This window comes from Muntiacus reevesi, chromosome 4 (assembly GCF_963930625.1).
Source record: "Muntiacus reevesi chromosome 4, mMunRee1.1, whole genome shotgun sequence".
Taxonomy (NCBI): domain Eukaryota; kingdom Metazoa; phylum Chordata; class Mammalia; order Artiodactyla; family Cervidae; genus Muntiacus; species Muntiacus reevesi.
Genome location: NC_089252.1, coordinates 113484044 through 113510427, shown reverse-complemented (window position 1 = coordinate 113510427; position 26384 = coordinate 113484044). Strand labels below are relative to the sequence as shown.

The following is a 26384-nucleotide window of genomic DNA, read 5'->3' as shown; positions in this document are numbered from 1 at the left end:
GTCTCCTCCGTTAGCGGAGGGGAACCACTGCTGGCTGCACCTGGAGGTGGCCCTGGCCGACCGCCCGCAGCCCGTTCCTGCTTTGGCTGGTCCCAGCACCCCGCCTTCCTTAGGGTCCCGTTCCCTCCCCAGGCCTGGGGTTCCTGTCCCCAGGGTAGTTGGCAGTGAGCGCTTCCCTGGGAGGCCGGGCTGTCACGCGTCCCCTAGCCCTGCTTAGAAGCCTGGTTCTGCAGAGCCGCCCAGCTGTCTACACTCTCTGCCCCAGAGGCCCCCAGACTGCACCCAGAATCTGGGGTGTCCCACTCCTCCGGCTTTCCCATGCCCAGCTTAAGTTCTAGAGTTCTTCCTTCTCGTTGTTCTTTCGGCAAGTCATTCACCCACCGGGTGCCAGGCACTGTGTCAGGCGCTGGGGAAGCAGTGCTTCGGAAAACCGGGGGCGCGGGGCTCGGTCAGAGGAGCCCCCGTGCTCTGCGTCCTCCGGCGGGAGGTGCCTCGAGCCCCTGACAACCCACCGTCACCAGCCGGAGCCGGATGCAGGGACCGGGAGCCTGCTCTGCTCCTCCATGGGGCGCTCTGTTCCCAGGGCCCTCACACCGCACGTCCCTGCCCACCTGGGGATAAAGAGGAGTCCTGGTGTGCACGTGTCTGGCGTTCTTTGAGTGTTGCTAGTGGACAGAATCTTAGTCCTTACTGATTGCAGAGCACCCCTAGTTTAAGGAGAGAGGCTGAGAACGAGGGGTCCATTCGCCCCTTCTGCATCAAGCAGGAATCTAAGTGAGGGAATCACTTCCCCGCGGGGAGGGAGTTGAGCTGTTTCTGGGGTTGGTTGACTCACGTCGCCCCCTGGTCACGCCCACACGTAGCTCACTGGGATGCAGGTGAGCTCTGGGAGGTGTGGAAGGCAGGGGGTGTGAAGCTCCGTTCAGAACCCCTAGGGCGTTGCTCCAGGCCCTCAGGGGCCGGAAGCGTGTCAGGATGACGGGTGGACCTATTTTCAGACTGTACTGAGTGTAGTTCTTTTCTGGGTATCAATTCAAAATATGTCTATCCGGGCCCCACCCCAGATTTCCTCTGCCAGATTCGGGGCCTGGCATCCACAGCTTCCAGGGCTTCCTGGTGACGCTAATGCTCGGCCAGGGCTGAGACCCCGTCTTCCTTCCAGTGGCTAGATTTCTGGTGAGCCTGTGACCGAGACGTCCTCACAGACAGAGCATCAGTAGGGGACATCCAAAGGATGATGGCAGGACCGTGCTGGCAAATCCATCCTTGGAAAAACTGAATTGCTTGTGTTGTGAAGAGAATTTGATGGTATTGACCTTTACTTGATTTAATAGAATGTCTTCAACCAAAACATTTCATTTTATTTCATATTTCCAAAGTAGAGTTGACTTTGTGGGGGAAAAAATCTGAACCATCTGCTTGCTTTTTGAAGACCTTTTCATCCTTCTTTGGTGTTTTTTAGGTCGGTAATTCATCCAGGAAAATTTAAATATATACTCTTGTAGGCACTGCATGCTTAGTTGTGAAGTCATGTCTGACTCTTTGGGACCCCATGGACTATAGCCCGCCAGGCTCCTCTGTCCATGGGATTTTTCAGGCCAGAATACTGGAGTGGGTTCCCATTTCCTCCTCCAGGGATCTTCCCCACCCAGGGATCGAACCCCTGTCTCCTGTGTGTCCTGTATTGCAGGCAGATTGTTTACCCACTGAGCCATTGGGGGCATCCCATGGGCACTGAGGCATATCCAGAGAAAAATAAGACATGGGTCTCATTTTAAAGAGATGAGTGTGGTGAAGAAGATGAATTTGTTTACAGTTGTTAAGGTACAGTTTTCTTGCAGATGCATGTTAACTCCACATTGCAAAGGATCTTGTTTCCTACCTTATATTCAGCTGCTTTTTGCAAATCTACCGTAAAACTCATCCCTTGTAAGTTAACAGTCATTGTGGACTTCAAAAACACTTCTTACTTTTGGTTAAAAGTAACACCCTGGGTAGAGTGGAAAACCGCTGCTTCTGATTCCAGATCTACACTCTTGGTGTGCGTTTGGACAAACTTCTCAGCCTGATACCTGTTTCCTCATTCATCAAACGATGATAGTTATTGTCTGTCGCTCAGTCGTGGCTGACTCTCTGTGGCCCCACGGACTGCAGCACGCCAGGCTTCCCTGTCTTTCACCGTTTCCCAGAGTTTGCTCAAACTCATATCCATTGAGTCGGTGATGCCATCCAACCATCTCATCCTCTGTCGTCCCCTTCTTCTCCTGCCTTCAATCTTTCCCAGCATCAGAGTCTTTTCCAGTGAGTAGGCTGTTGGCCAGAGTATTGGAACTTCAGCTTCAGTATCAGTCCTTCTAATGAATATCCAGGACTGATTTCCTTTAGGATTGACCGGTTTGATCTCCTTGCTGTCCAAGGGACTCTCAAGAGTCTTCTCCAGCACTACAGTTCAAAGGCATCAATTCTTCGGCGCTCAGCCTTTTTTATGGTCCAGCTCTCATATCCGTACATGACTACTGGAAAAACCTTAGCTCTGACTATACAGACCTGTGTAGGCAAAGTAATGGCTCTGATTTTTGTGCTGTCTAGGCTTGTCCTAACTTTTCTTCCCAGGAGCCAGCGTCTTTTAATTTCATGGCTGCAGTCACTGTCCACAGTGATTTTTAGCCCAAGAAAATTAACTTTGTCACTGTTTCCCCATCTCCTTGCCATGAAGTGATAGGACCAGACACCATGATCTTCGTTTTTTGAATGTTGAGTTTTAAGCCATCTTTTTCACTCTCCTCTTTCACCTTCATCAAGAAGTTCTTTAATTCCTTTAAATAGTTGTGAGGTTTTAACAAGAAACAAGATATGTGAGCACCTAGGGCTCCACCACGTGCCACGCCCAGCATGTAGTAAGAGTCCTGTGTCTTTCTGTCCCTTCGGCTTGGGGAAGCTGAAGGCGGTAGGCCGTGGATCTCTAGAGCTGCACCAGCCATCGATTACATTGATTGCCTGACTGAGGAGAAGGATTCTAGGAAGGGTTTGCTGAGCTAGACCATGGTTTCTCGGCAGCGACATTGCTACTGTTTTGGTCAGATGATTCTTGGCTCTGGGAAGCTGTCCCGTGCATTGTAGCGTGTTTGGCAGCATCCCTGGCCTCTGTCCACTCGATGCCAGGAGTCCTGTCGAGCTGTGCCAGCCAGCCATCGCCAGAGCTCCCCTGGGCTGCAGCATGCAGCATGGCTCTCCCTGAGAGCCACCGGGTTAGACCCTCCGCCTGTCTTCTGCGTGATGGATCCTATCGCTCTGTCCCTTACAAGCATTTAAGGGATTTTGCTCTTGGTCAGAGAAGTGTGAAGTAGAACTGCAGTGAGGCTGCTCCGTACCTTCCCGAGTAGTGGGAATGAAAAAATGCAAAGGTGCTGGTAAGGGTGTGGAGCAACCTGAAATCCCAGACGCTGCTGGCGGCAGAATGCACGCTCGTGTTCGATCCCTCAGTTGTGTCTGACTCTTTGCAACCACCAGGCTCCTCTGTCCATGGGATTTCCCAGGTGAGAATATCGCAGTGGTTGCCCTTTCCTACTCCAGGGGATCTTCCTGATGTCGGGATCGAATCAGTGTCTCCTGCGATTTCTGCATTGACAGGTGGAGTCTTTACCACTGAGCCACCAGGGAATCAGGCGTTTAAGTTGGTACAAATGCTTTGGAAAGCTATTTGACAGTATCTACTTAGACTGAACATATGCTTGCTATAAGACCTGATGTATGTACTCCCAGATATATGTGCAACAGAAATGCAGTCAACGCTCACCAAAGATGGGGACTAGAATATTTGTAGGGGCACAATTTATAGTATCCTCCACGGAGAAACTACCTAAATGTTCATCAGATATAGAATGAGGTGTGGTCTATTAGAGCCCTGGAATACTGCACAGCCATGAAAAGGATGGTTCTTCACCTTCATGTAAAAATAAGGATGCCATTCATAAATATAGAATTGAGTGCAAGAATTTAATCACACAGAAGTACATACCATATGATTCTATTTGTATTAAGTGGTCAAGCTGCTCAAATGCTCTTCAATATTAGGATAGAAGTTACCTCATGGGGTAGTTGCTGGCAGGGGCACTAAAATTCTCTCTTAAAAAACAGGTATGGTATCTCTTCTGGACTGGATCCTAATTGGTTGAAAGGGTAATTCTGGAGGTAGAAAAAGGTTCTCAGGGAATGAAATACTGTGGAGGCAAATTGAACTGCTAGGTGAAGACTGAATCAGTAATTGGAACTATCATGGACATTGACCTTCAGATGTTAAATATTTAGGACTTTTCTTCCATTGGACTTTTCCTGTTTTTACCAGTTAGTTCTACCCAACCTGGCAAGAATACGTCTGTGGATAATTATAATTTGTGAGAATGTTAATATCAATAATATTTTATTTATGATGGTTCTTTGGGATTTACTGAACTAAATTTTAATAATGAAAAACCACTAAAATAATCATTTTTGTTCATAAGGAAACATTTGTTTCAAGCATATAAAGCACTAGTTTAAAACCAGCAACTTATAATGTTTCTCAAAAGATTTCTCCTTTCTTGAGAATGCTAATTAATTTTTAAAATTTTATATTTATTTTCTTTGTGCCACACGGCCTGTGGAATCTTAGTTCTCTGACCAGAATGAATCAAAACTGGGTCCCTTGGCGGTTGAGAGCACAGAGACCTAACCAGTGGACCGACAGGGAATTCTAATTAGTTATATTCCCTTCCTCAGTACTGGTTTAGTCGGATTTATTTAAAACATCAGTCCCAGTCTGCACTTTTAAATGCTATTTTCATCTTGTATACTATGTCACTTCAATTGTGTCCGACTCTTTGTGACCCCATGGACTGTAACCCGCCAGGCTCCTCTGTCCATGGGACTCTCCAGGCAAGAATGCTGGAGTGGGTTGCCATTCCCTCCTCCAGGGGAGTGAACCCACGTCTCTCAGATCTCCTGCATTGGCAGGCGGGTTCTTTACCACTAGTGCCGCCTGGGAAAATATTCATCAAGCAGATTGCCTATTCACTCATTCAATATCAAGTGAATTGGTTCTTAGTATGTTATTTTAATTTTTGCAAAGTCTAGTGAGAGTGGAACTGTTTGTTAAAAGATATGTACTCTGACTTTTTAGATTAAATAAGAGGCTGATTGTGTTTAAACTCAGAAATCAGGAGGTTTGCTTTCCCAAAATTGTCTTTGCAATTTAATACTCACCCCTAGAGGGTGCTGTTGTATTGAAAGTTTAAATCCTGGTTTTGAAGAGCCTTTTTAAAAAAAATTTTGTGTTAAAATCCCATTATATTACAGTACATTATCTAGTTATACTTAACAGAAGTTGAGAGTGTTTAGCTTAGAAATAGAACAATTTTATAAACAGTAAAGGTCAAGACATACAGCTTCATGGCATTTGCTACTGTGAAGAATTTGACAAACATTGCCAACTTTTCATCATCATTTCAATGTGAGCAACTCCTAGTTAGAGAAATAAGCAATGTTATGTGATACCTTTAGGAGTTCTTTCTTTGAGAGAAAATCTACTAACAGAAAATAAATATTCAGGTCCAAGTCCTTGATGTGTGAGCTGTTTGAAAATAAAATATATTCGTATTGGTGTATGTGTTTTGTTTTGTTTTAATTCAACACTATACTGTTGAAGAGCCACTGTGTGCGAAGCAGTCTTTATAATCAGGTAGAGGAGAGATGCAAACATCATCTCATCATCTACTTTATTTTAGAATTAAGTGCAAGGATAAACCTGAGAAACAGTGGAATAAAGAGATGAAGCCTCGCTAACCAGGGCTCTTGTGGGAGGTGGGGTTTTTTAGCTGAGCCTTTGAGGGGCCACAGAACTTTGCATTCTAAATGGTGTTTAAAAGAGAAGAAGGTCTGGTTCCTTAACTCTTCTTTCTTCCCACTCAGTGCTGTTTGTTTTTACTTAAACCTTTTTCTTTTTTTTTTTTTTTAATTGTTACCTTGCTTATTTAACTTTTTTTTTTTTCCCAGTGGGTTTTGTCATACATTGACATGAATCAGCCATAGAGTTACACGTATTCCCCATCCCGATCCCCCCTCCCACCTCCCTCTCCACCCGATTCCTCTGGGTCTTCCCAGTGCACCAGGCCCGAGCACTTGACTCATGCATCCCACCTGGGCTGGTGATCTGTTTCACCACAGATAATATACATGCTGTTCTTTTGAAACATCCCACCCTCACCTTCTCCCACAGAGTTCAAAAGTCTGTTCTGTACTTCTGTGTCTCTTTTTCTGTTTTGCATGTAGGGCCATCGTTACCATCTTTCTAAATCCCATATATATGTGTTAGTATGCTGTAATGTTCTTTATCTTTCTGGCTTACTTCACTCTGTTACTTAAACCCTTTTCTATGCTTTTCCTTCTCGCACCTTGTCTTATGAATTAACTGATAGTAACATAAGAAGTGACAGTACTTTGACCAGTGAAGTGTCTAACAAACATTACCATCACCATCATGTTGTTACTGCTCTTATTATACCGAAGAATATATCCACGGATAGCGGCATGCTATTAACATGGTGCTTTTGCTCATCCACCTTTTTGGTTAACCGATACTGTAAATCAAGTTATTACCGTCAATTTGGTTTGTTCATTTGTTAGAGTCTTTTTGATTATTATCCACCTATTGGGTTGAAGTGATTGGAAAAAATAAATGTGTGGGAAGGAGAAAAATAAACTTTAAAATGGAAGCATTAGTTAAATATGTTGCTTAGAATTCTGGAAAGAGGAGAGCAGTGGAATCCACTGTCAGGGGCAGGGGGGAGCCCTGTTGGGTTATTTACATTTCCTGGGGTGTCTTTGAAGAAATTATTGCCGGACTTGACATTGAAATATTCCCTGCTCAGCAAGTGTGCTAATGAAAGCAGTTTATTTTTTAATAAGTGTCTGGAGAGTGGTTTTGATCATTCGGCTTTTATGCGGCAGCTCACAGTTTTGCTGCTGCTATTCTATACTGGTAGTCAAGTTTCTAGCAAATAGAACCACTTAACCTAGTAATTAGCCTGGGCTTCCTTCTGTCATCATTGTGCCATCATTATTCCACAAGGAGACTGAGACACTGTTTTAATGAACATTTATGGAGCCCTTATTTTACGCTGTGGGGAGGTTGGTTTTCCTTTTCTCCCAATACTAATACATGAAATAATTAGTGAATAATAGAAGACCAAAGCATATGCGTACAGGTCCACATTCTCTGAAAGTTTAAAGTACAGGGAGTTTTTCCTTGTAGGCTGCTTTCCTCAGCCCCTCAGATTTACTGAGATATAATTGACATACACCACTCTACTGTGAAGTGAAGAACTAAAGAGCCTCTTGATGAAAGTGAAAGAGGAGAGTGAAAAAGTTGGCTTAAAGCTCAATATTCAGAAAACTAAGATCATGGCATCCGGTCCCATCACTTCATGGCAAATAGATGGGGAAACAGTGGAAACAGTGGCTGGCTTTATTTTTTTGAGCTCCAAAAGTCACTGCAGCCATAAAATTAATTAAAAGATGCTTACTCCTTGGAAGGAAAGTTATGACCAACCTAGACAGCATATTAAAAAGCAGAGAGATTACTTTGCCAACAAAAGTCCGTCTAGTCAAGGCTATGGTTTTTCTTGTAGTCATGTATGGATGTAAGAGTTGGACCATAAGGAAAGCTGAGCACCGAAAAATTGATGCTTTTGAACTGTGGTGTTGGAGAAGACTCTTGAGAGTCCCTTGGACTGCAAGGAGATCCAACCAGTGCATCCTAAAGGAGATCAGTCCTGGATGTTCATTGGAAGGACTGATGTTGGAGTATTGACAAACTCCAGTATTTTGGCCACCTGATGCAAACAGCCGACTCATTGGGAAAGACCCTGATGCTGGGAAAGATTGAGGGCAGGAGGAGAAGGGGATGACAGAGGCTGAAGACGGTTGGATGGCATCACCGACTCAATGGACATGAGTCTGGGTGAACTTCGGGAGTTGATGATGGACAGGGAGGCCTGGCATGCTGCAGTCCATGGGGTCGCAAAGAGTCGGACACGGATGAGTGACTGAACTGTACTGTGGGCATCCCACACAGCTCAGAGGGTAAAGAATCTGCCTTCAATGCAGGAGACCCAGGTTTGAATCCTGGATTGGGAAGATTCCCCTGGAGGAGGAAATGGCACCCCACTCCAATTCTCTTGCCTGGAGAATCCCTTGAACAGAGGAGCCTGGTGGGCTACAGTCCATGGGGTCGTAAAGCGTCAGACACCACTGAGAAAGTGCAGATACACACCCATACACACACATGTGCGCTCATGTCTTTCTTGGAGAAATGTGTATTTAGATCCTCTGCCCTTTTCTTTTGATTTTTTTTTTATATTGAGTTGCATGAACTGTTTATTTTGGAAATTAATCCCTTGTCAGTTGCTTCATTTGCAAATATTTTGTCCCATTTTGAGAGTTGTCGTTTTGTTTCCGGTTCCTTTGTAGACTGTTCTTTAGACAGATACCTCATCATAAACATCTCTAAATCTTACGAAGTTCTAAATGTTTGGAGTTTTTTAGTCATTAGTTGTTACATCTAAATCAAAAGGTCATATCATGGTGTTAAGAATTAGATATAACTGATCCATTGCTTTTGCTTCACCAGGGCATATGTTCTCATCATGTGCTTACTTTTGTAAAAGTGAGGACCTTCCTGCACCCTCACTTTGATTATATGAGAAATATAATCTTTGTGGGTCATTTAGAAATGCAGAAGAATTTAACAAATGCCCAGACCTCCAAGATAGCCACTGCTAACATTTTGGTGCACTTCCCAATCTTTTAAATACATCTGTGTGTATTAGTTTTTCTGTATGTGTGTGTATAGTTAGGAATACATAAGCAAAATCGGTGTTGAGTGTACCTACTGTTTTTATATCATGTTTTTATTTGCTTGTTTTCAGTTAATATATGTAGCTCTGTTATCACACGTTTTGAGTATACTGTTCCTGTCATTATGTATTTTAGAAGGAATTATAGTGGTTGCATGCTATTCTGTCATTGATATACCACAATTTTCATGCATTCCCTGATTTTTGGACTTTTAGGTTTTCAAGCTTTCATTATTGTAAATGAGAACATGATAAGCAGCTTTATGTAATTCTTGTGGACTGCTCTGTAGAAAGTCACTGGCTGCTTACATTTTCACTAGCACCAACCCAAATTCCAGGGGCAGCTCACCTCACCAGCATTAAGTAAGACTGAGATGTCTTTGTTGCTGTGGTTAATTTGGCAGGTGGAAAATCACTTATTTGTTTAAAATTGGTATTTTTTTCTATTTTTTATTGAGGTCAAAAAAGCCAACAAGCTTTTTAAAACTATATTGCCCTCCTGTTCTTTGCTCGTTTAAAAATAATTTTTAAGATTAGATTTTTTTCTGGTTTTCTATTTTCAAACATTCTTTATATATCAAGAATAGGTATCCTTCATTCACCAAGGTATATGTTACAGATACATTTTTCTGTTCTCTGCTTTGCCTCTCTATTTGGCTTTGGCATTTTCAGATGTAAAAAAAAAAAAAGACAAAATTTATGTATTCAAGTTCTTCAGTAGTTTCCTCTGTGACTTCTTTCTTTGATTTAATTATTTCAGGCATAGAAAATGTTTCCCCATTCCAAAGTAGATCTCATTTGAACATTTTTCAGACAGCTTTTAAAGTTTTTTTTCGAGTAAAAACACTATGACGGTATGTTTCATGTTTCTGATTCTGTATACAGTTCCACCCTGGAAGTGTTCTTTCCTTTATGTTTGTTTATTTTTATTGGAGTACGGTTGATGTTCAGTTTTGGGTGCATTTTGGGCGTACAGCAAAGTGATGCAGCTATACGCATGCATGCATATTTATATATGTGTATGGGCTCAGTCGTGCCCAGCTGTGTGTGACCCCGTGGACAGTAGTCTGCTGACTCAGGGACCGAACCTGCACCTCCTGCGTCTCCTGTCTCACAGGTGGGTTCTTTGCTGCTGAGCCTCCAGGAGATCCCTACATATATGCACACACACATATTCTTTTTCAGGTTCTCTGCCATATAGGTTACTACAAAATACTGATTATAGTTTGCTCTGCTATACAATAGCTTTATGTTTTAAGCATCTGATAGATCAAATTTCTTCATCGTTTTAAAAAAAAAAAAAAAAAACTTCCTCCTGATTTTCTGTGGATATACTTTAGAACCATCCTTCCAGTTTCCTTAGGAACAGTCCTGTTGGTTCTTCTGTTGTTTGTTGCTGTTGTGTAGCTGCCAAGTCACGTCTGACTCTGTGACCCCGTGGACTGCAACCCACCAGGCTCCTCTGTCCAGGGGATTTTCCAGGCAAGAATACTGGAGTGGGTTGTCATTTCCTTCTCCAGGGGATCTTCCTGACCCAGGGATCGAACCCATGTCTCCTGCTTGGGCGGCAGATTCTTTACCACTGAGCCACCTGGAAAGCCCATTGGCCCTTTAATTATGACAGTATGAGTCAGTGAATGAACCTGAGAAGCATCGACATTTTCCAGTGCTCGGATTTCTTAATGGATGTGTTGACTGTAACCTGAAGCCTGATCAGAATCTAGGTGAGTGTTCCTCACATCTGAGGACATGTCCCCAGTAGATGCTGACAGACTCCAGTCTGAGAATTGTTGAGTTAGATGATCCGGTGTGTGCTGGGGAGTAGGGAGTAGGAAGGAGGTCTGCCTTTGAGATGTGGCATTTATTGAGGGCTGCGATGTGCCAGACTCCTGCAGGACCAGCTGAGCTTTGATGCAGAAGGCATGGCCCTGGTTTCTAAAGCCTAGATTTGATTTGGATGGAAGCATGTCCGTGGGCAAGTGATTGCATAGAGCAGGGAGTGAGGACTTGGAAGGACAGGGGTCCTGCAGGACAGAAGAGGTGGGTGCACGTCTGGAGGGAAGAACAGGTGTTTGCTGGCAGACGGGCTGGAAGAGCCTTTCACAAGGAGGCAACACGTGCACCGAGACATGAAATAACTCGGTTTTTGAGCGCCACTGTGGGCAGTCCCAGGCTTGAGGCGGAAGGTGGAAGATGTGGGGAGCTGGGATGGGACACGGTCAGGCACAGGGGGCTGACTGCCCTGCAGAGCCGGCAGGTAGGACCGCCGCCCTCCAGCATGGGGCTTCTCAGACTGTCTGTCTGTCTGGCAGATTTGCAGGAAGTAAGGTGACTGCCAGATTGCTATAGAAGTTTCTGCCTGTTCACTCACCTCTTCTGTGTTTCTCTGAGCAGGGCCGCACTGGCATCCAGGTCAGTGGAACAGACACGATGAGGACTGGGGATTTTTTTTCCCCCACGGCTCATTATTCCAAACACAGGAAGGTGCTCTTTTGGGCCTGTGTCCACATGAGTGGTTGCCTCTCTGAGACTGAGACCACGTTGTCCGTGACACTGAGTCATTAAAGCGATGTTACTGAATGTTTTTACTCATATCTTTACCACCCGATTGTTTGAATCTGGTTCAATCATCGTAGTTTAAAAGGAAAACTTTTCTTCTCAGAATAAGTAAATGAAGTATCTAAATTGAAGTATCTGAAGGCAGGTGATTGTTTTTTTTTCCCTCTGAGATAAAAGCAGTGGTTCTCAACTGCGTGACAGACTGCCTGGGACTCTTTAAAAGCGACCCCAATGCTGGGCCCCAGCTCCTCAAGATTATTTTGGGCTGCACCCTCAGCATCAGGACTTTTGAAAGCTCCGCCCTGATTCTCAGGTGCCATCAGCTTTCTCTTGTGTGGGGTGCACGATTGAGAACTGATGTGAAAGAATGTAGTACCATAATTGTTCTCCAGAATCAAGTTGAATCCAAACAAAAACTGTCAGTTGAACCTGACTCTGTACCTCAAGTTATTAAGTACAATAATATAAATCAGATCTGTATACTAGAGGCTACAAGAGTTTTCTTCTGACCTTCTCCATCAAGTACCATCAAGTGTTTTAATTACAATTGATGATGTACCTACTTTTCAGATTCTAGACTATATAATCTAGCATAGATAAATAGCCTTATAAATTAAAGCTTGTGAAATGTTGATTCCTCTGCTGCTTACTTCACCTGCTGTTATGCCAGTTACTGTTGCAATAGCGATGGCGACTTGGGTGTCGAATTTATCTCCAAATAAGATCCAATTAGCATAACTTGTCATAAACATGCCTGTTACCCAGAGTGCAACTGTTGCTAATCTTTTAACATACAAGCTGTTGAAATTACTTATTCAGTTCTTATTTTAGAGTATTACCATGTTAGGTCTTGGTCTACAATATAGCATATCCCTTGATATTTTCTAAGTCTCCAAACGCATACGGTAATATTAGTACAGAAACACTTCTCATGGTGACTTACTAGCCTATTCATGGTGCCAAAAGCTAGCTGCCATCTCCAGAGAGAAAATTTTTTTCCCCGTTTATTTTGCTAGCATGATCTTCATGTGCTGAAGATTCTGAACATTCAGTGATTTACTGATTCAGTAAACAGCTTTTGGGCATCACTTGTCTGGATGTTGGAGTGTGACATTTAAGGCCCAGGTCCTACCGAGACAGAAGGACATGGCCTCGTGATACTCCGTGAGCCTCCGATGCACAGATGGAGCAGCTTTGTTATGTGCAAAATAAAGATAATTTTCATCCCTCCTACCCATCATGCCCGTTAGACTTTCTATTTTGGATCTATAGTCTTAACTTCCTTAAACTCTCTTTCTCTCTCTCTCCCCCCGCCCCCCTTGTGTTTTAGAAGTTTATAATATTAGGGAATAAAACACTCTACAAATAGTTCTACCAACTAATTTGGGAGCCATAGACCATTATTTAATCCCTCTGAGCCCCAGTTTCCAGTGCTGTAAAAAGGTGATACCACCCCTGGCGTGTTTATGTGGGCTGTTATGACGGTTATGAGAGAAGTTATATGTACAGTGTAAATGCAAAGTTGTAAAGCAACTTTTAAAAGAGAAGGAAAGAAAAAAGGAAAAAACAAAACAAAACGGTGGTCTGCGCACCACAGCAAAGCCGTTTGGGAACCCAAAACGTGCAGCGGCTGCAGGGTTAAATTCCACGGAAGTTTTGCTTCCATGATGGATTTCTGAGTTCTTTTTTTTTTTTTTTTAACCCGGCTCCTGGGGAAAAAAAAAAGGCGACTTCCTGGGTTTTCTCTTCCCTCCCCCGGTGTTGCAAAGCGGCAGGACGGCTTCCTGTCCAGAGCCGCTCGGCCCCGGGCCCCTCCGAGCGCGGGGACCCCCTCGCCCCCGCCCGCCCCGGGCGCCCCCCTCCTCCCGGTCCCCCTTGCACACACTCGCTCCGTTTAGCGCCGGAGCCCGTGCAGAGAGCATCCTGCCCCTCGCGGCGCCCCGGGGATGCCAGTGAGCATGCTCCGCGCGCCGGGAGGAGGCCGGCCGTGCGCGCTCGAGTCATTCCGGGCATAGCCGGCGTGTCGGCGCGGCGGACTCGCAGCGGGCTGTGAGCGGCGCGCGCGCGGCTTTGTCCTGGGAGATGGGCCGCGGGCTGCCCCTCCTCGCCCGGCTCTCCGCTGCAAGACACCCCCGTACGTTAGGCTTCTGAAAACGGTTTTTCTTTCTTTCTTTTCGTTTTTTTTTTAAATGCTGGATTGACGATCCAGGACGCATACCGTCTGCACACGAGCCCTCGAAGGGTTTTCTTTCTGCAAGTTCCATTTGGTGTGCCTCTTTTTTTTTTTTTTTTTTTTTTTAAGACTTTTGCTGACTTTGTTTTGATCCGAGGCCGGGCCTCCGTCTTCTGTGAAGTTTTTTTTTTTAAAGAGGGGAGCCGGGAGCTCCTCAGCCATAGTTGACTTTGGAAACTGTACTTTTTCTTTTTTTTTTTCCCGGGGGGCGCAAGCAAAGAGCTGGTTTTCTGTGCTAGCCCGATCAATGCTATTTATGAAGATGGACCTGTTGAACTACCAGTACTTGGACAGCATGAACAACAATATCGGCATTCTGTGCTACGAAGGTAGAGACCGTCCCTTCCAGAACCTGCCGCCCTGTTGGGTTTTGGGCAAGGCCGCTGCTCCTCTCCCGGCTCCGATCGTCTTCTGTGCGTTTCGTTCTCGTTTCTCGGGACTTTCAGGGCGCTCTGGAAGGCAAGCGGTGGTTTTCTCCGTAGGAAGTGGTTGTTTGTGGCTCTCAGGCTTCAGGGCTTACACTGGAGAGGGCTGGGGGCGGGAGGCGGCGAGATATATGCATTGTTAAAACCTTGGCTTCATCCTCGCGACTCTCACACTTTAAACTCTTGAAAGATGTTGTTTCTTTCTTACTTTCTTTCTTTTTTGGGGGGGGGATGTCTGTTGGTGTTTTCTTTAGAGGAAGAACTTCTAGGACCCAAGCAAAGAGTTAAAACATGTCGGATTTTCTCTCTCTCTTTTTTTTTTTTTAAACATACACCATCTACTGTAGTATTCTTGTTGTATTCCTATAGCCAATAAGCGCTTCGGATGTGCATATAGAGGGGAACAGAAAGTTACAGTGAATTTTTGTGTTGGGGAGCGATTGTCCCAAACAATGAAGTTTCTTTTTTTTTTTTCTTCCTTCTATTCATTTCGGGGGCCCGGAAGGGCACCCATGTCACGGAGCACAGACTGACTCTTTGTCTGAATTCCCATTTCCTGTACAGCTCCGGGAGGGTTCTGACATTGAGGGATGTTCCCTCCACACTCCATTCCCTTGTGGAAGCAAGCGATTGCACAACCCTCCAACCAGTAAGCTAAATTAAAAAAAAAAAAAAAAAAAAGAAACCTTCTGAATTCTTATTGTTTATTATCTCCTCCTAAACCATGAGGTATTTCCCCACTGCTGGGTAGTATTTCAAGCTGTCTCTGTTAGTAGTAAGAAGAGAAAAGGCGATTTCTTAATCTCCTGGAACATTATCTACGTGCGATTTGAAAATGTGGTAATGGTCTGAGTGTTGAGTAGTTGGAGACACTCTGGGGGAATTCTGCCCGGCAGGGGAAGTGTTTTTTTTTTTTTTTTTTTTTTTTAAGAACCACATACAAATCTGATGCAGCAGGAGAAGTTTCCATGTTTTCGTCCTATAGTGAAACTGAGCATTTCTCTGGAAAAAGAAAACATGGAAGAAACTTGGGAGGGCGACCCGATCCACTTGTGTTTTCCATGTTAAAAAAAAAAAACAAAAAAAAAACTTTTGGCCTCTTGCCTAAAGCATTCGAAAAGTTACCCTTTCCCCTTCAAGGAAAAAATAATTTCATTCTGTTTTTGTTTTTACTTTATCAGATAAACATATTTAAAGTTGCCTCTTTTTGTGGCTTTTGGTTTCTTTTAATCCTACTTGTTCAAGGAAAGCGAATTTTGGTGAATTGCTTCCTTTGAATTTGCTGTTTTAGGTATTATCCTGCTTCTAAAGTCCCTCATTTAAAAGGCAGACATGTTTAGAGTGGTCTAAGCAGCAAGTGATGGGGCTTGTTTCCCATGAAAGTAACAGATTGCAGCCAGTGTAAAAGAATTTTTTTCTTTTTTTGGTGAACAAGAAATGGAAAACTTTTACAGGTACTTTCTGTTGGGTTGTCTTTGGGACAGGATATTTTCAAAATAATACAAAGCATGATAATCAGCCTAGGAGAGGACGATAGGGATTATTAGGAAACTAATACCACATTAATCTTTTTTATATCTGCAGGTGGTGGGGAAAAGTACAGAAAGTGGGTCCAGGTTGCTCTGTGGTGTAGTGGATACACCCTACTCAAGAGTGGTCTCCTGGGCCCCCTCCTTAATTAGGAGGAAGAAGCTTTGCTTTTGAAAGTTGAGTAGATACGTGGGACGATGTGCCATATAGTCTGTTTGGTTTAAACATCTGCTGCTGTTTTCCTTATTATGAAAGTTAACATTATTTTAACACCAAAATAAATACACAGGAAATGAAGAAAAGCACAGCAAAATCTGAGTGGTGTTTATAGTGGGTTGTTTATGTCCTAGTGGTTTTCTCAGCGTAAACACTCCACACATCTGCTCTGAACTCAAAAGGGTGTTTGGAAGATGGGCATAAATCTTTGAAGGGATCTTTTTTTTTTTTTTTTTGGAATAAGAAAAGCTGGAATAGTATTGTTCCTTCTAAATCCAGCACTTTGAGAATATTCGTTTTAAACCCATCTGCGTTCCAGGGAAGTTATTTGGAAAATGGAATGTACAGTTGGTGGGCAGTGTTTGATTTCACTTCGAGCCCAGGCAGGTTTCACGTCTCTTGAAACTTGGACAGATTCAATTTTTAAAATTTTTAGTTAAAAAAAAAAATGTTTATCATTCATTATTGTCTCCGTCCGTTGTATTCCTTTCTTTAGTTGTAGCATTTTACTCCAGAATAAGCATGTGTCTGCACCATCTTTCCTCAGCCTCTCTAGCAACTTAGACACAAATAGGTCTGTTTTAGCCAGTTGTGTCATAGCATACGTGGTCTTCCTAAAATCCCACAGTCTGAGTGAATCCAAATAGCTTAGATAAGGACCCTCTGCTTGGGATCTGCTCCTTGGCACCTGACTTGTACCATAGAAATCTGCAAGCATAATTTCAAAGAGAATTAAGGGGAAAAAAATGAACCACAAACAGTAGGTCTGTGTGGGGAGACATTGACTGTCATAAGGCAGGGAGAATCTGCTTGTGCCTAACTTCTGGAAACTAATTACCTTCGTTGGTGATAAGCCAGTTAGCACACTTCGCTTGGGCATTAATGTGTCTTTTCAAAAACTCTGGTTTATTACTGAAGTCTTCAACAGTTAGCCAGGTCATCGTTTGTCACCCTTCCTACTGTCTGTTCAGATTATATCCGTTTGAATTCCCATTTTGCCTCTGGCTCTGTGAATAGGAGCCTTTGTTCCCCCGCCCTGAGCTCCCGAGAAAGCTCCGCCCGCAGGTGGAAAGCCTCCTGAAGGCAGGCTCTGCCTCCGCCACCCTGTCCTGATCCCAGTCCTGGCACCGCGCCTGGGGTGGCCCGTGGCCCTCAGGAGTCGACGGGCCGAAAACTGAGGAAATCTCTCCTTCCGCAGTTGTGGTCGCTACTGTATAATTTAGCACTTGATTGTCTGCTGTCTCGCGCTCTTTACTTATCTAATTATTGCCAGGGCTACCCAGGGCCTTAGACGTTGCTAGTCCGTTGGCCTCGGTTTCGCCGAGGAAGCTGAGGCCCGGAGCGGCCAGCTGTCCGTCCTGGCCCACCCCACGGGGCTGTGAGGAGCGGGCCCGGCGGAGCCTTGGACGGCCTGTTCCCCTGTCCCGGGGCTCTGCAGGTCTGTGGCGCTCCCCCTTGGTTACTCGTGCCCGCCTGGGTGTGAGGGCGCGTGCTCCGTCCCGGGGCCGTCCCAGCCCGCTGCACACAGACGGCGTCTTCCGGGGCACGATGCACAGGTTGGGTCCGACCTGGATTCTTCCTTGCTCCAGAACTGGCTGCTGCTCTGGGCTGCCCCCCGTCGCTGTGATCAGGGCAGGGGGGAACCAGGGCTCTGGGTGAGGAGCCCCGGCGGCATCAGCCCTGCCTGCTGCCTTGGCATGGCGCTCTGCTTCCCAGCCGTGCCAAGGAGGCCCTGTGTAGACGCCACTTCCCAAAGTTTCCTCAAGGGAACAGGGAGCTGGGTGACCATGGACTCTTCTCAAGATGGCTGGTGGTTCTATTTACATAATTACTCGGCGCTGAAAGCTCAGGTCCTAATAAATGTGCTCATGGTTGGCCGTGGCTTTAAGCTGCTGTGAGTGATACTTTAATTATGGGTTAAGAGCCATTAGTGTGTAATTTGGTAGAGGAATTCCCCCCCCCCTTTTAATTTAATGGTGTGATTTATATTGGGAGAAAGTAAGACTAGATTGCATCTTGAGATATTCTGGAAGCTTAGGAGAAGAGCATTCTAAGTTCCTGAACTTTCTTAAGCTGTTCGTTGTTTCAGAACATAATTATCCCTGGTTTCGTCGCAGGCTGCATTTAAGATGATTTTCCGGAATTGAAAGGAAAACACACACAGCTCAGGTGGTGGAGTCGAGTGAGAACCCCTACTTGGGGGTGTGAGCAGGGCCCCAGGGCCGGCGACCACCGGACTTGTTTTGTTTTCTGCCAGCCAGCGGCAGTTTCATGGAGGCCTGCTTCCATTGTTCTTTGTCTAATGAACTCAGAGGCATCAGGAAACTTAGGAGCGTGGGGTGCCTGTCGGGGGGGAAAGGGGCACGGAGCGGGGCTCGTTCCCAGCCCTGAAGATCCGGCGACCAGCTCTTCACCCAGGGGTGTGTTCGGAGGTGGGACGTCTGCAGCTGTTTTGCTGAGGAAAGTCGTTCTACCATAGCTTTTAATTCGTAGGCGAGGGTCAGGAGTGAGGGGGGGGACGTGAGGGAGAGGAGGAGGAGGAGGGGAGGGCCGGGGAGGCTGGGAGGAGCTTGGCTAAGGAAGCAAGCCCAGGTGAACCCTGAGGCAAGCCCAGGTGAGCCCCAGAGCTGGCTGGCCAGGATGTGGCCAGTTGGGCCTCCTCCTGGTTACAGTTGGGGGGGAGGGGGGACAACCCCTTCTTCCTCCCAGCTCCCCTCCCCTGCCTCCTCCTGGAAGGATTACTGTACTTGGCTGTTTCTGGGAACCCGCACAAGCTTTGTTTTGGAAGGCGGATTTCTCTTCCTTCCTCCCTCCTTCCTTCGCTATTGTCTGCAGGCCTTCAGTTCCTACAGGGTGTTTGGATTCGTCGGCAGTGAAGGCGGATATAAAAAAAAAGTAATGCGCTGGAAGATAAGATTCGAAAGCTCTCCTCCTCAGTTCGGCTCTTTATTGTGAGGACGCTGTAGAAAAGTGGGTTGTGTCCTGAAGAAATCGGATCCAGGTTTAGCACCTCTCCATGTACACAAGGATATAAAACCAGTCTTACCAGGGCTTGTTTCTGACCGTATCTGTTTGATCTCTGCCTACCTGAGTGTTTATTCCGTGACCGTTTATACTGTGTGGTCTCTATGTATATACTGAGCTCTCACTGGGGCTGAGCGGTCTTGCTCAGCAAGGGCACTTTTGTCTCACAAAATAGTTCCTCCCTCCCTCTTTTACTTTTTAATAAACTCATATATCATCCTCCCCCCTCCAAAAAAAACTTCACCCACTTTATTTGAAAAGCAGAGTTTGAAAATTGTATTTTCTCTTTTGCTCTCTTCCACTCTGCCTTCCCAAATGTTTCACGGTCTCCTAAGTTTTAAGGGGTTGTTTCAATCAGTTTTGTTTTCTGATCCTGCCTTTTTTTTTTCTTCCTTTTTCTTTCTTTCTTTCTTAGAGTTCTGTAGATTGTTTTAGTTTCAGGGTATTGCATACAGGATATGTTTTAATCCTAACCATGTGAATCACTGCCCATTGAAAGAATGTTTATTTACGCTAAATAAAATAGAAAATCTCTTCTTAAAGTTGTCTTTAATTTGTGGCTATTTATATGATCTTTCCGAACTCTTAACATTTCACCCCCATCTGTTTGCAAAGACGTCTGTAAACATAACAAACAAGTATATTTAGTGAGTGAGTCGAGAAGACTCAGGGCTGCGCTTTGTCACCCAGCGTCCATTCTCCCAAACATGTATGGAATGTTTCTACTCTGCGGAGGAATGTGTTCGGTCTCTGGGCTGATCTTTCTCTGTGTGTGTGGCTGTCTCTCTCTGTCCCTCTGTATCGCTCTCTGTCTCTGCCTCTCTCTGTGCTTCTCTGTCTTAACACTTTTTATCATGAAACATATATACACCTGAACGTGCGTAAAACACGTGTGTAGTTTATAGTTAAAAAAAATAACCAACCTTGTCATGATCACCAGGTGAAGAAACAGTCAGTCGCCTCCTCCAAGTTCTCTCCCAGGCACAATTTCTCCCGACCCCTAGAGGTCATCACAATTGTAACTGGCTTTACTTTGTACTTTTAACTACCTATGTGCGCCATTCAAAACAGATTAGCTTAGTTTTGTCTGTTTTTTTTTTTTTTTCCCCAGTACTATCCTGTAATTCTTCTCTCGTGTCTGTGTATGAGGTCTTCTAAAGTAGTGGCCACGTCCTAAGAGGTTTTCTTCTCCGTGTGAATGAAGCCTGCTCCCCAGGCGGGCGAGGGGTGCCTCGCCTCACCCTGGAATATCCACAGAGGTTCCCTCTGCCCTCCTCACTGCCCTGTTTCCCTGCTGTTAATAGGCCTGGTGACGCTTTGGCCTGAACTGTTTTTTTTTTCCAGCCAGTATTTTGGTCACAGTCTTCACCACCTGTTAAAACCCTCCACCATCCATGTGTCATGGAAAACTGCATGTCAGAAAAATTCTGCCCAGTTTCAGAGAGCGCAGAGCAGGGAGGGACCCTTCTCAAGGTACGTAGCTTAATTAGGACCCAAACAGAAACTTCGGTCCTGCGTTAATTAATAAGCAATTTGCTTAAAGGGCTGAGACCTGTCACAAGTCAGCTTTGACTCCGAGCCAAGTTTCTTGGGATGGTGATCCAGGGAGTTTCAGATAAACAGCGAAAAGCTTACATTGTTCCAGCGCTCAGACAATGTGCAACATTGTATAGACGGGCTGCCAGCGAGCAGCCAAGGGCCCAAACAGCCGTGGGTCGGCCTTACGCACCGTCTGAAACGGTGAATGGAGAAGGATCACCCATATGGATCACTCTTGGTGTTCGGTCTGTGTCTGCTTTGCATGAAAATGGTTGCCTGTTAATTCTTCTTGGCTAATGATTTGATTTTAATAGAGCGAATTCCAGAATTTAATGGCCCGATGCAGATGTGTGCTGCCAAGCGCTGGAGCGGTGTTTACACTGCCCCCCCACCCGAGCTGGACCCAGCCTGCCGCCTCCCCGAGGACCGCTGATGAGTGCCCGTCTCTGGATGTTCGCCGCCTCCCCTCTGGAAACGGGCACATCTTCCCTGAGGCGGCAGCCTGATTAAAGTGACGGGGGACTAACCTAAACTTTGATTCATTGTCCGCAGCTTTCTCCTGGACGCCTGTCGCCTCCCTTTCTGACAGTCTGTCCTTTTAAGCTGCTGTTTTTCCGATGAGCCACTGGTAACACCGATTGGCTGACCCCGCAGAGAACCCTTGTTTTATTTCCCTGCTGAAAAGCGCTGACCTCTTTGCCAGTGCCTACAATCACCCAGGAGTGACTCGGGCAGCTTCTTAGAGGAATATGGAATAGCTGTGCCAGGCTTGACGTTCTGTTGAGTGGAGGGTGAGAGGGGCGGGAAACAGCAGTCGTTGTCCGTCTAAAACCTGTGTGGGGTTTTCAAGCCCTACCCTGCAGAATTCCCAACTGGGAACAGTTACAGCCAGGTACTGGAGATGATGGGGGAACCGTTTTTCTGTTAGAGGCTTTATATCAATACAGAGGGGGAGAGGGGAGAAGGGGTGGAGAGAAATAGAATCCCAGGATTAGCAGGAGACACCAAGTATTACTCCTGGTGTCCAATAATAAATGCAACACATTACTTATATAGATATGTGTGTGTGTATATGTATAAAACGTGAGTGAAAGTCGCTCAGTCATGTCCAACTCTTTTTGAGACCCCATGGACTGTCTCAAAAGTCTGTCTCCATGAGACCCCGTGGAGCTCACCAGGCTCCTCTGTCCTTGGGGTTCTCCAGGCAGGAATGCTGGAGTGGGTAGCCATGCTCTTCTCCAGGGGATCTTCCCTACCCAGGGGTCGAAGCCGGGACTCCCGTATTTTAGGCAGACGATTTACCGCCTGAGCCACCAGGGAAGCCTGTGTAAAACATATATATAAATACACACACACACACACACACACACGTGTGCGTACTGTACGCGATTTTATATTGTGTCTAACAGAATGGGGGAGAGCTTTCCTGTCGAGGTGGAGGAACCCCTAGACCCACTTAAGGAGAAAGTAGAGGGAGCAACACGACTCCTTGGCTTTCCCACCCACAGGCTCGTCGGGATCCAGCTCCATCCGTCTGTTCCTGCTCACGAGTCCCCCCCTTCTGGCCTTGGGGACGTCTCCGTGATGGGTGTCTTTCCTGATTCCCCTTTCTTTCTTCCTCTCCGGGGTCTCCCTCTTCGTCATCTGCTCACACTCAGGTCTCCCAATTTTAAAACAAGAAGCCCCAACCTTGTGTTTTCTTCCTCACCACTAGACCTCCTTGCCGTCCACGTTACGGGGGAGAAGGTCGGTGTTCTGTCCATCTGCTCCTCGGCCCGCTGACGTCTGATCTCTGTTCCCACCACTCCGCTGAAGTCCTGCTGGACAAGGGCACGTGGCGCCGTCCTGGAGGCACGTCCCGTGGACGCCTTTTCGTCCTTGGCTGAGCCTGTGCCTGTGGCGCTGAGTCCTTCCATAGCCTTTACATCTTTTCATCCCTTGGCTCAAAGACTACCACGTCCCCACTCCCTCAGGAATGGGGTTCTGGGCGCGGCATCAGCAGGGCTTCTGTGCTCCTGGGCGTGGGGAGGAGGGTGGATGAGAGGAGGCGGGCTGAGAAGGGTTTGTCTGTAGCTTGAGGACGAATTGGGAGGAAACAGGAGAAATGGGAGAGGGCGTGAACCTGCAGCGGTTCGGGCAAGGGGTGGTGGTAACCCGAGTCACTGCGGGGATCAAGCCGGGGCGCGGGGGTGGATCTTGGATTTGGGGAGAAGCCTGAGGGGATGTGGTTCTGGATGGGAGCAGGGGAGCCCCCGCCCCGCTCTCTGCCCCTGGCACTTGCAGCTGGAGGGACGGTGCCGCCACTTGCAGAGAGAGGGAACCCCGGGCAAACGCTGGGTTCTGGGGCGAGACTCTGAGTTTCCCGAACGTAGTGTCAAGTATGTTTAGTTTGAAGGACTTTGAAATGAGTGTATGGCCTAGATCTCAGAGGAGCGGGCCGCTGCGGAGGACTGAGACTTGGGATAGAGAGTAAGAGTGGTCACTGAGGAAGAAGGACTGAAGGGAGAAGTTGCAGCAGGCTGGGAACCCTTCCCTCAGCTGACGGTTTACTGCCTTATCACTAAGAAAACGGCATCACCGACCCCACCTATGACTGCGTTCCCTCTGGACCCGCATCCGTGATTCCTCACTCTGCCCTCCAGCCTCGTCTTCCACTCATCTGTTGCCCGTATCCTTTCTGCCACCAACCCCCAACCCACACCTGTGGTCCAGATATACGCAACCCCATCCTTTGAGTGAGCTGTTGCCTCTCTATGAAATTCCACCTGCTCCAGGCCTTTTGTCTTTTATCTCTTTGTTCTCAGCACCAACCGCTGTGGTGTCTGCTTTGGTGAGAATCAACTCTACCGACTTGACTTTTCGTTAAAGATCAAGAGAACTTGGAGCTGTGTGATAAGCCCTGGGATGCTCGGTTAATGGCTGAGACAAATGAGTTTGTCAATTCCTATCGAGTTACTCTTAGGGGAAGGACAGATACCAGGGAAAAGAAGCGGGGGTATGAAGGTTTGGCTGAGGGGAAATCTTTAAGACTCAGTTTCTTTAGAGAAACATTTTGAAGTGGGCTGGTTGCTTGAAAATGACTTCCTCAACTCATCTTGTTTTCTAGTTACTTCACTTTGGTCTATGAGGTGAACTGATCATTTCTGGGGAAAATACTTAATACAGTTACCTGCCAGGCCCCGTTTTATGTACTGGGGACATAGCTGTCAGCAAAATAGACAGCAAGATCCCTGAGATTTTGGAGCTTAACCATGGAGATGAGAGGCAAACAATGAAGATGTAAATAAAGAAAGAAGATAATTACAGATTATGAAAAACTGTGATTGCTAACAGGTTGATGTCTCTTAGCTGACTTAATGGTTTATGATAGTTTTATCCATTCTTTAAAAGTGACTGGTTTAAAAAAAAAAAAGTGACTGGTTTCATTTTCAGACTTTGAGTGGATGATGTTTCTCTCATTTTCTTGTGCGGGACTTAAAGGTATGTTGAAGAAACTTGAAAATGATTTCCTTTGGGATCCTAGAAGTGTGAGGCCTTCTACCTGATCTGTTACCTGCGGTCATAGTCGGACTGTCTTTGCTCTGTCGTACCTATTATATTGGGAACTAGCATTTATTGTAGCATTATCAACTTAAACCCCAAATGGTTAGATGGTTCATTTGGGTCCTAATAGGAATAAAATATGTATTTAGAATGACAAAAATTCAGTGAATTAAAAAAAAAAAAAGCCTAGGTAATCAATGGATTAGTTGTATGTTTTTCTTTAAACCTCTCTAGTCATACCTTGAAAGATATTGCCCTGTCTGGGATAGGCCCTACAAGACCCCAGGGGAATTTTTATTATGAGCTCTTATTTTGTGATAGAGTGGGGAGCGCTAGACAAAAGGCTGGTCTTGGATAATCAATGGATTAGTTGTGTGTTTTTCTTTAAACCTCTCTAGTCATACCTTGAAAGATATTGCCCTGTCTGGGATAGGCCCTACAAGACCCCAGGGGAATTTTTATTATGAGCTCTTATTTTGTGATAGAGTGTTTGGGGAGCGCTAGACAAAAGGCTGGTCTTGGACTTAATAAATATGGGCCATGGACTTGGAGGGTCCCACCTCTTTGGTTTTCTTTCTTCTTGCTTTTGTTGACATTGAGACATAATTAATTATGGTGAAATTTTGAGGGCATGGCTTCACGAATTTTTCCCTTATGTTTATACCTTTTGTAATCACCACCCAGATGAAGAGACAGAACATTTCCATCATCACAGGAAGTCCCTTCTTGCCTCCTTGCCAGGCAGTACCCAGCCCCCAACCCCCCGCTGGAGGTAACCACTGTTTTGACTGGGTGGTTATAAATTATTGATAGTTTTGCCTGCTCTTTGGCTTCATGTAAATAGAATCATTTGATTCCAGCTTCTTGTGCTCAGCATGGTATTTCTGAGATTCAGCCACGTCCTTGCCCAGATCAGGGGTCTCTTCTTTCAGATTGCCCTGCTGTGGTCTGTTACATGAGTGTATCACAGTTCGCTTCTGTCTTCTAAGGTTGAGGGGACATTTGCCTTGTTTCCAGGTTTTCACCATTATGAATAAAGATGCTCTAAACACTTTTTTCCCCCTATGGTAAAAAGATACATAACATGAAATCTGTTATTTTAGCCATTTTTAGGGTACAGTTCAGTGGTTTTCAGCATATTCACTTTGTGGCTGAGCCTCCAAACAGTTTGATACAAGCCTTTTTGTGAACTCACGTGCTCCTTTCTCTTGGGTAAATACTTCCGGGTTTAATTGTCGGGTCATCGGGTAAGCTTAAGTTTTTTTTAGAAACTGCTCCACTGTTTTCCGGAGTGGTTGTACCATCTGACGCTCGCACCGGCGGCGCAGAAGGGCTCCAGGAACTCTGCGTCCTCCGCAGAAGGTGGTGTTGCCAGTCTTAAACTTTAGCCCTGCTGGGGGTCTAGGACAATAAAGTTTCAGTGGTTTTTAGTGTTACCTGTAGCATCCGTTACTTAACTGGAATACCCGCTGTGACTCTGCTCATTGGGCCGCTGTGCTGTATGCAATACACAGTCTCTGCGTTTGAAGCATCGATGGTCTCAGAGGCTGGAGTAGGTACATTTGTTGTCTAATTTCAGGTCAGAGGTAGTGATGTTGGTATTGTTCAAAGGAGGGCTTGTTTTTCCAAGTGGGTAAATCCGCAGCCTTGGAAACGAGCGGGCAGCCAGATCCAGAGATGGGCGCAAACACCAGCGTGGCACAGAGGACTCTCTCTGGGAACACGTGCCCTAGTCTGGTGCTGCTTGGCCTTAGCTCCTGTTGGGTAGTGATTCATCCACCCACTGGCCCGTTGAGAGAAAGCCCAGGGTTTAAGCTCTCGCAGCTCCAGTTTGATTCATGATTTGCCTACCATCCCCTTTAGGCTCTTTCAATCCACTGTCCTCCCCGCCCCCCAGCCCTCCCTCCTCCCGCTTTAGATTGTCCTCCCTGCTGCTTTCCAGCAATGTGGATTCTGTTCACCTTCCAGCCTCCCTTTATAAAAACTTTACCTGGAACTTTTTATAGGCAGAAATTGTACTGTAACCTGTTTAATTCTCAATTCTTGGCAAGATGCCTTGCCCTCTTTCAATGCGTGGAATGTTTATATTCTTCCCCTTCGAATATCCATGGCGTTTACAGCCTGTAATATTCATTTAGCAGTTATATCACCTTGTATTTTGTTATCTTTAATGTAAACAAAGTGTGACATTGAAAGCAAACAAACGTTACAGCTTCCATCTAAATAAGTAAGGTGTTGAAGCTTGTCTGCAAAATAGTTACCTTGGAAAATTACCACTCTTAACACTGTGATGATCTCATTCCCAGATCATTGTTGGTGTTTTAGAAGTTGCCTTCGTGGGCTTGAGATGCATAGGCCACAAAGGCAGCTTTGGAACATTTTGAGCAGTGGCCAGTAATTAAATACACGCAGCAGACACTCGTA

At 45.7% G+C, this 26384-nt stretch overlaps 1 protein-coding gene across 5 annotated transcripts in view; it reads left to right on the top strand.

Moving 5' to 3' along the window:
- Positions 1–26384, top strand: part of VGLL4 (vestigial like family member 4) — a 150668-nt gene that overhangs the window by 65578 nt on the left and 58706 nt on the right. Inside the window, exon 1 of one of the 5 annotated variants that reach the window (XM_065933899.1) lies at positions 13331–14096. The exons of 2 other annotated variants lie outside the window; for them this stretch is intronic. In XM_065933899.1, coding sequence (XP_065789971.1) covers positions 13931–14096 — 166 coding nt within the window. In that variant the 5' untranslated portion in view covers positions 13331–13930. Of the gene's footprint in view, positions 1–13330; positions 14097–26384 lie in introns of those variants that run through there. 2 more of the 5 variants (XM_065933904.1, XM_065933900.1) reach the window with 2 other exon arrangements.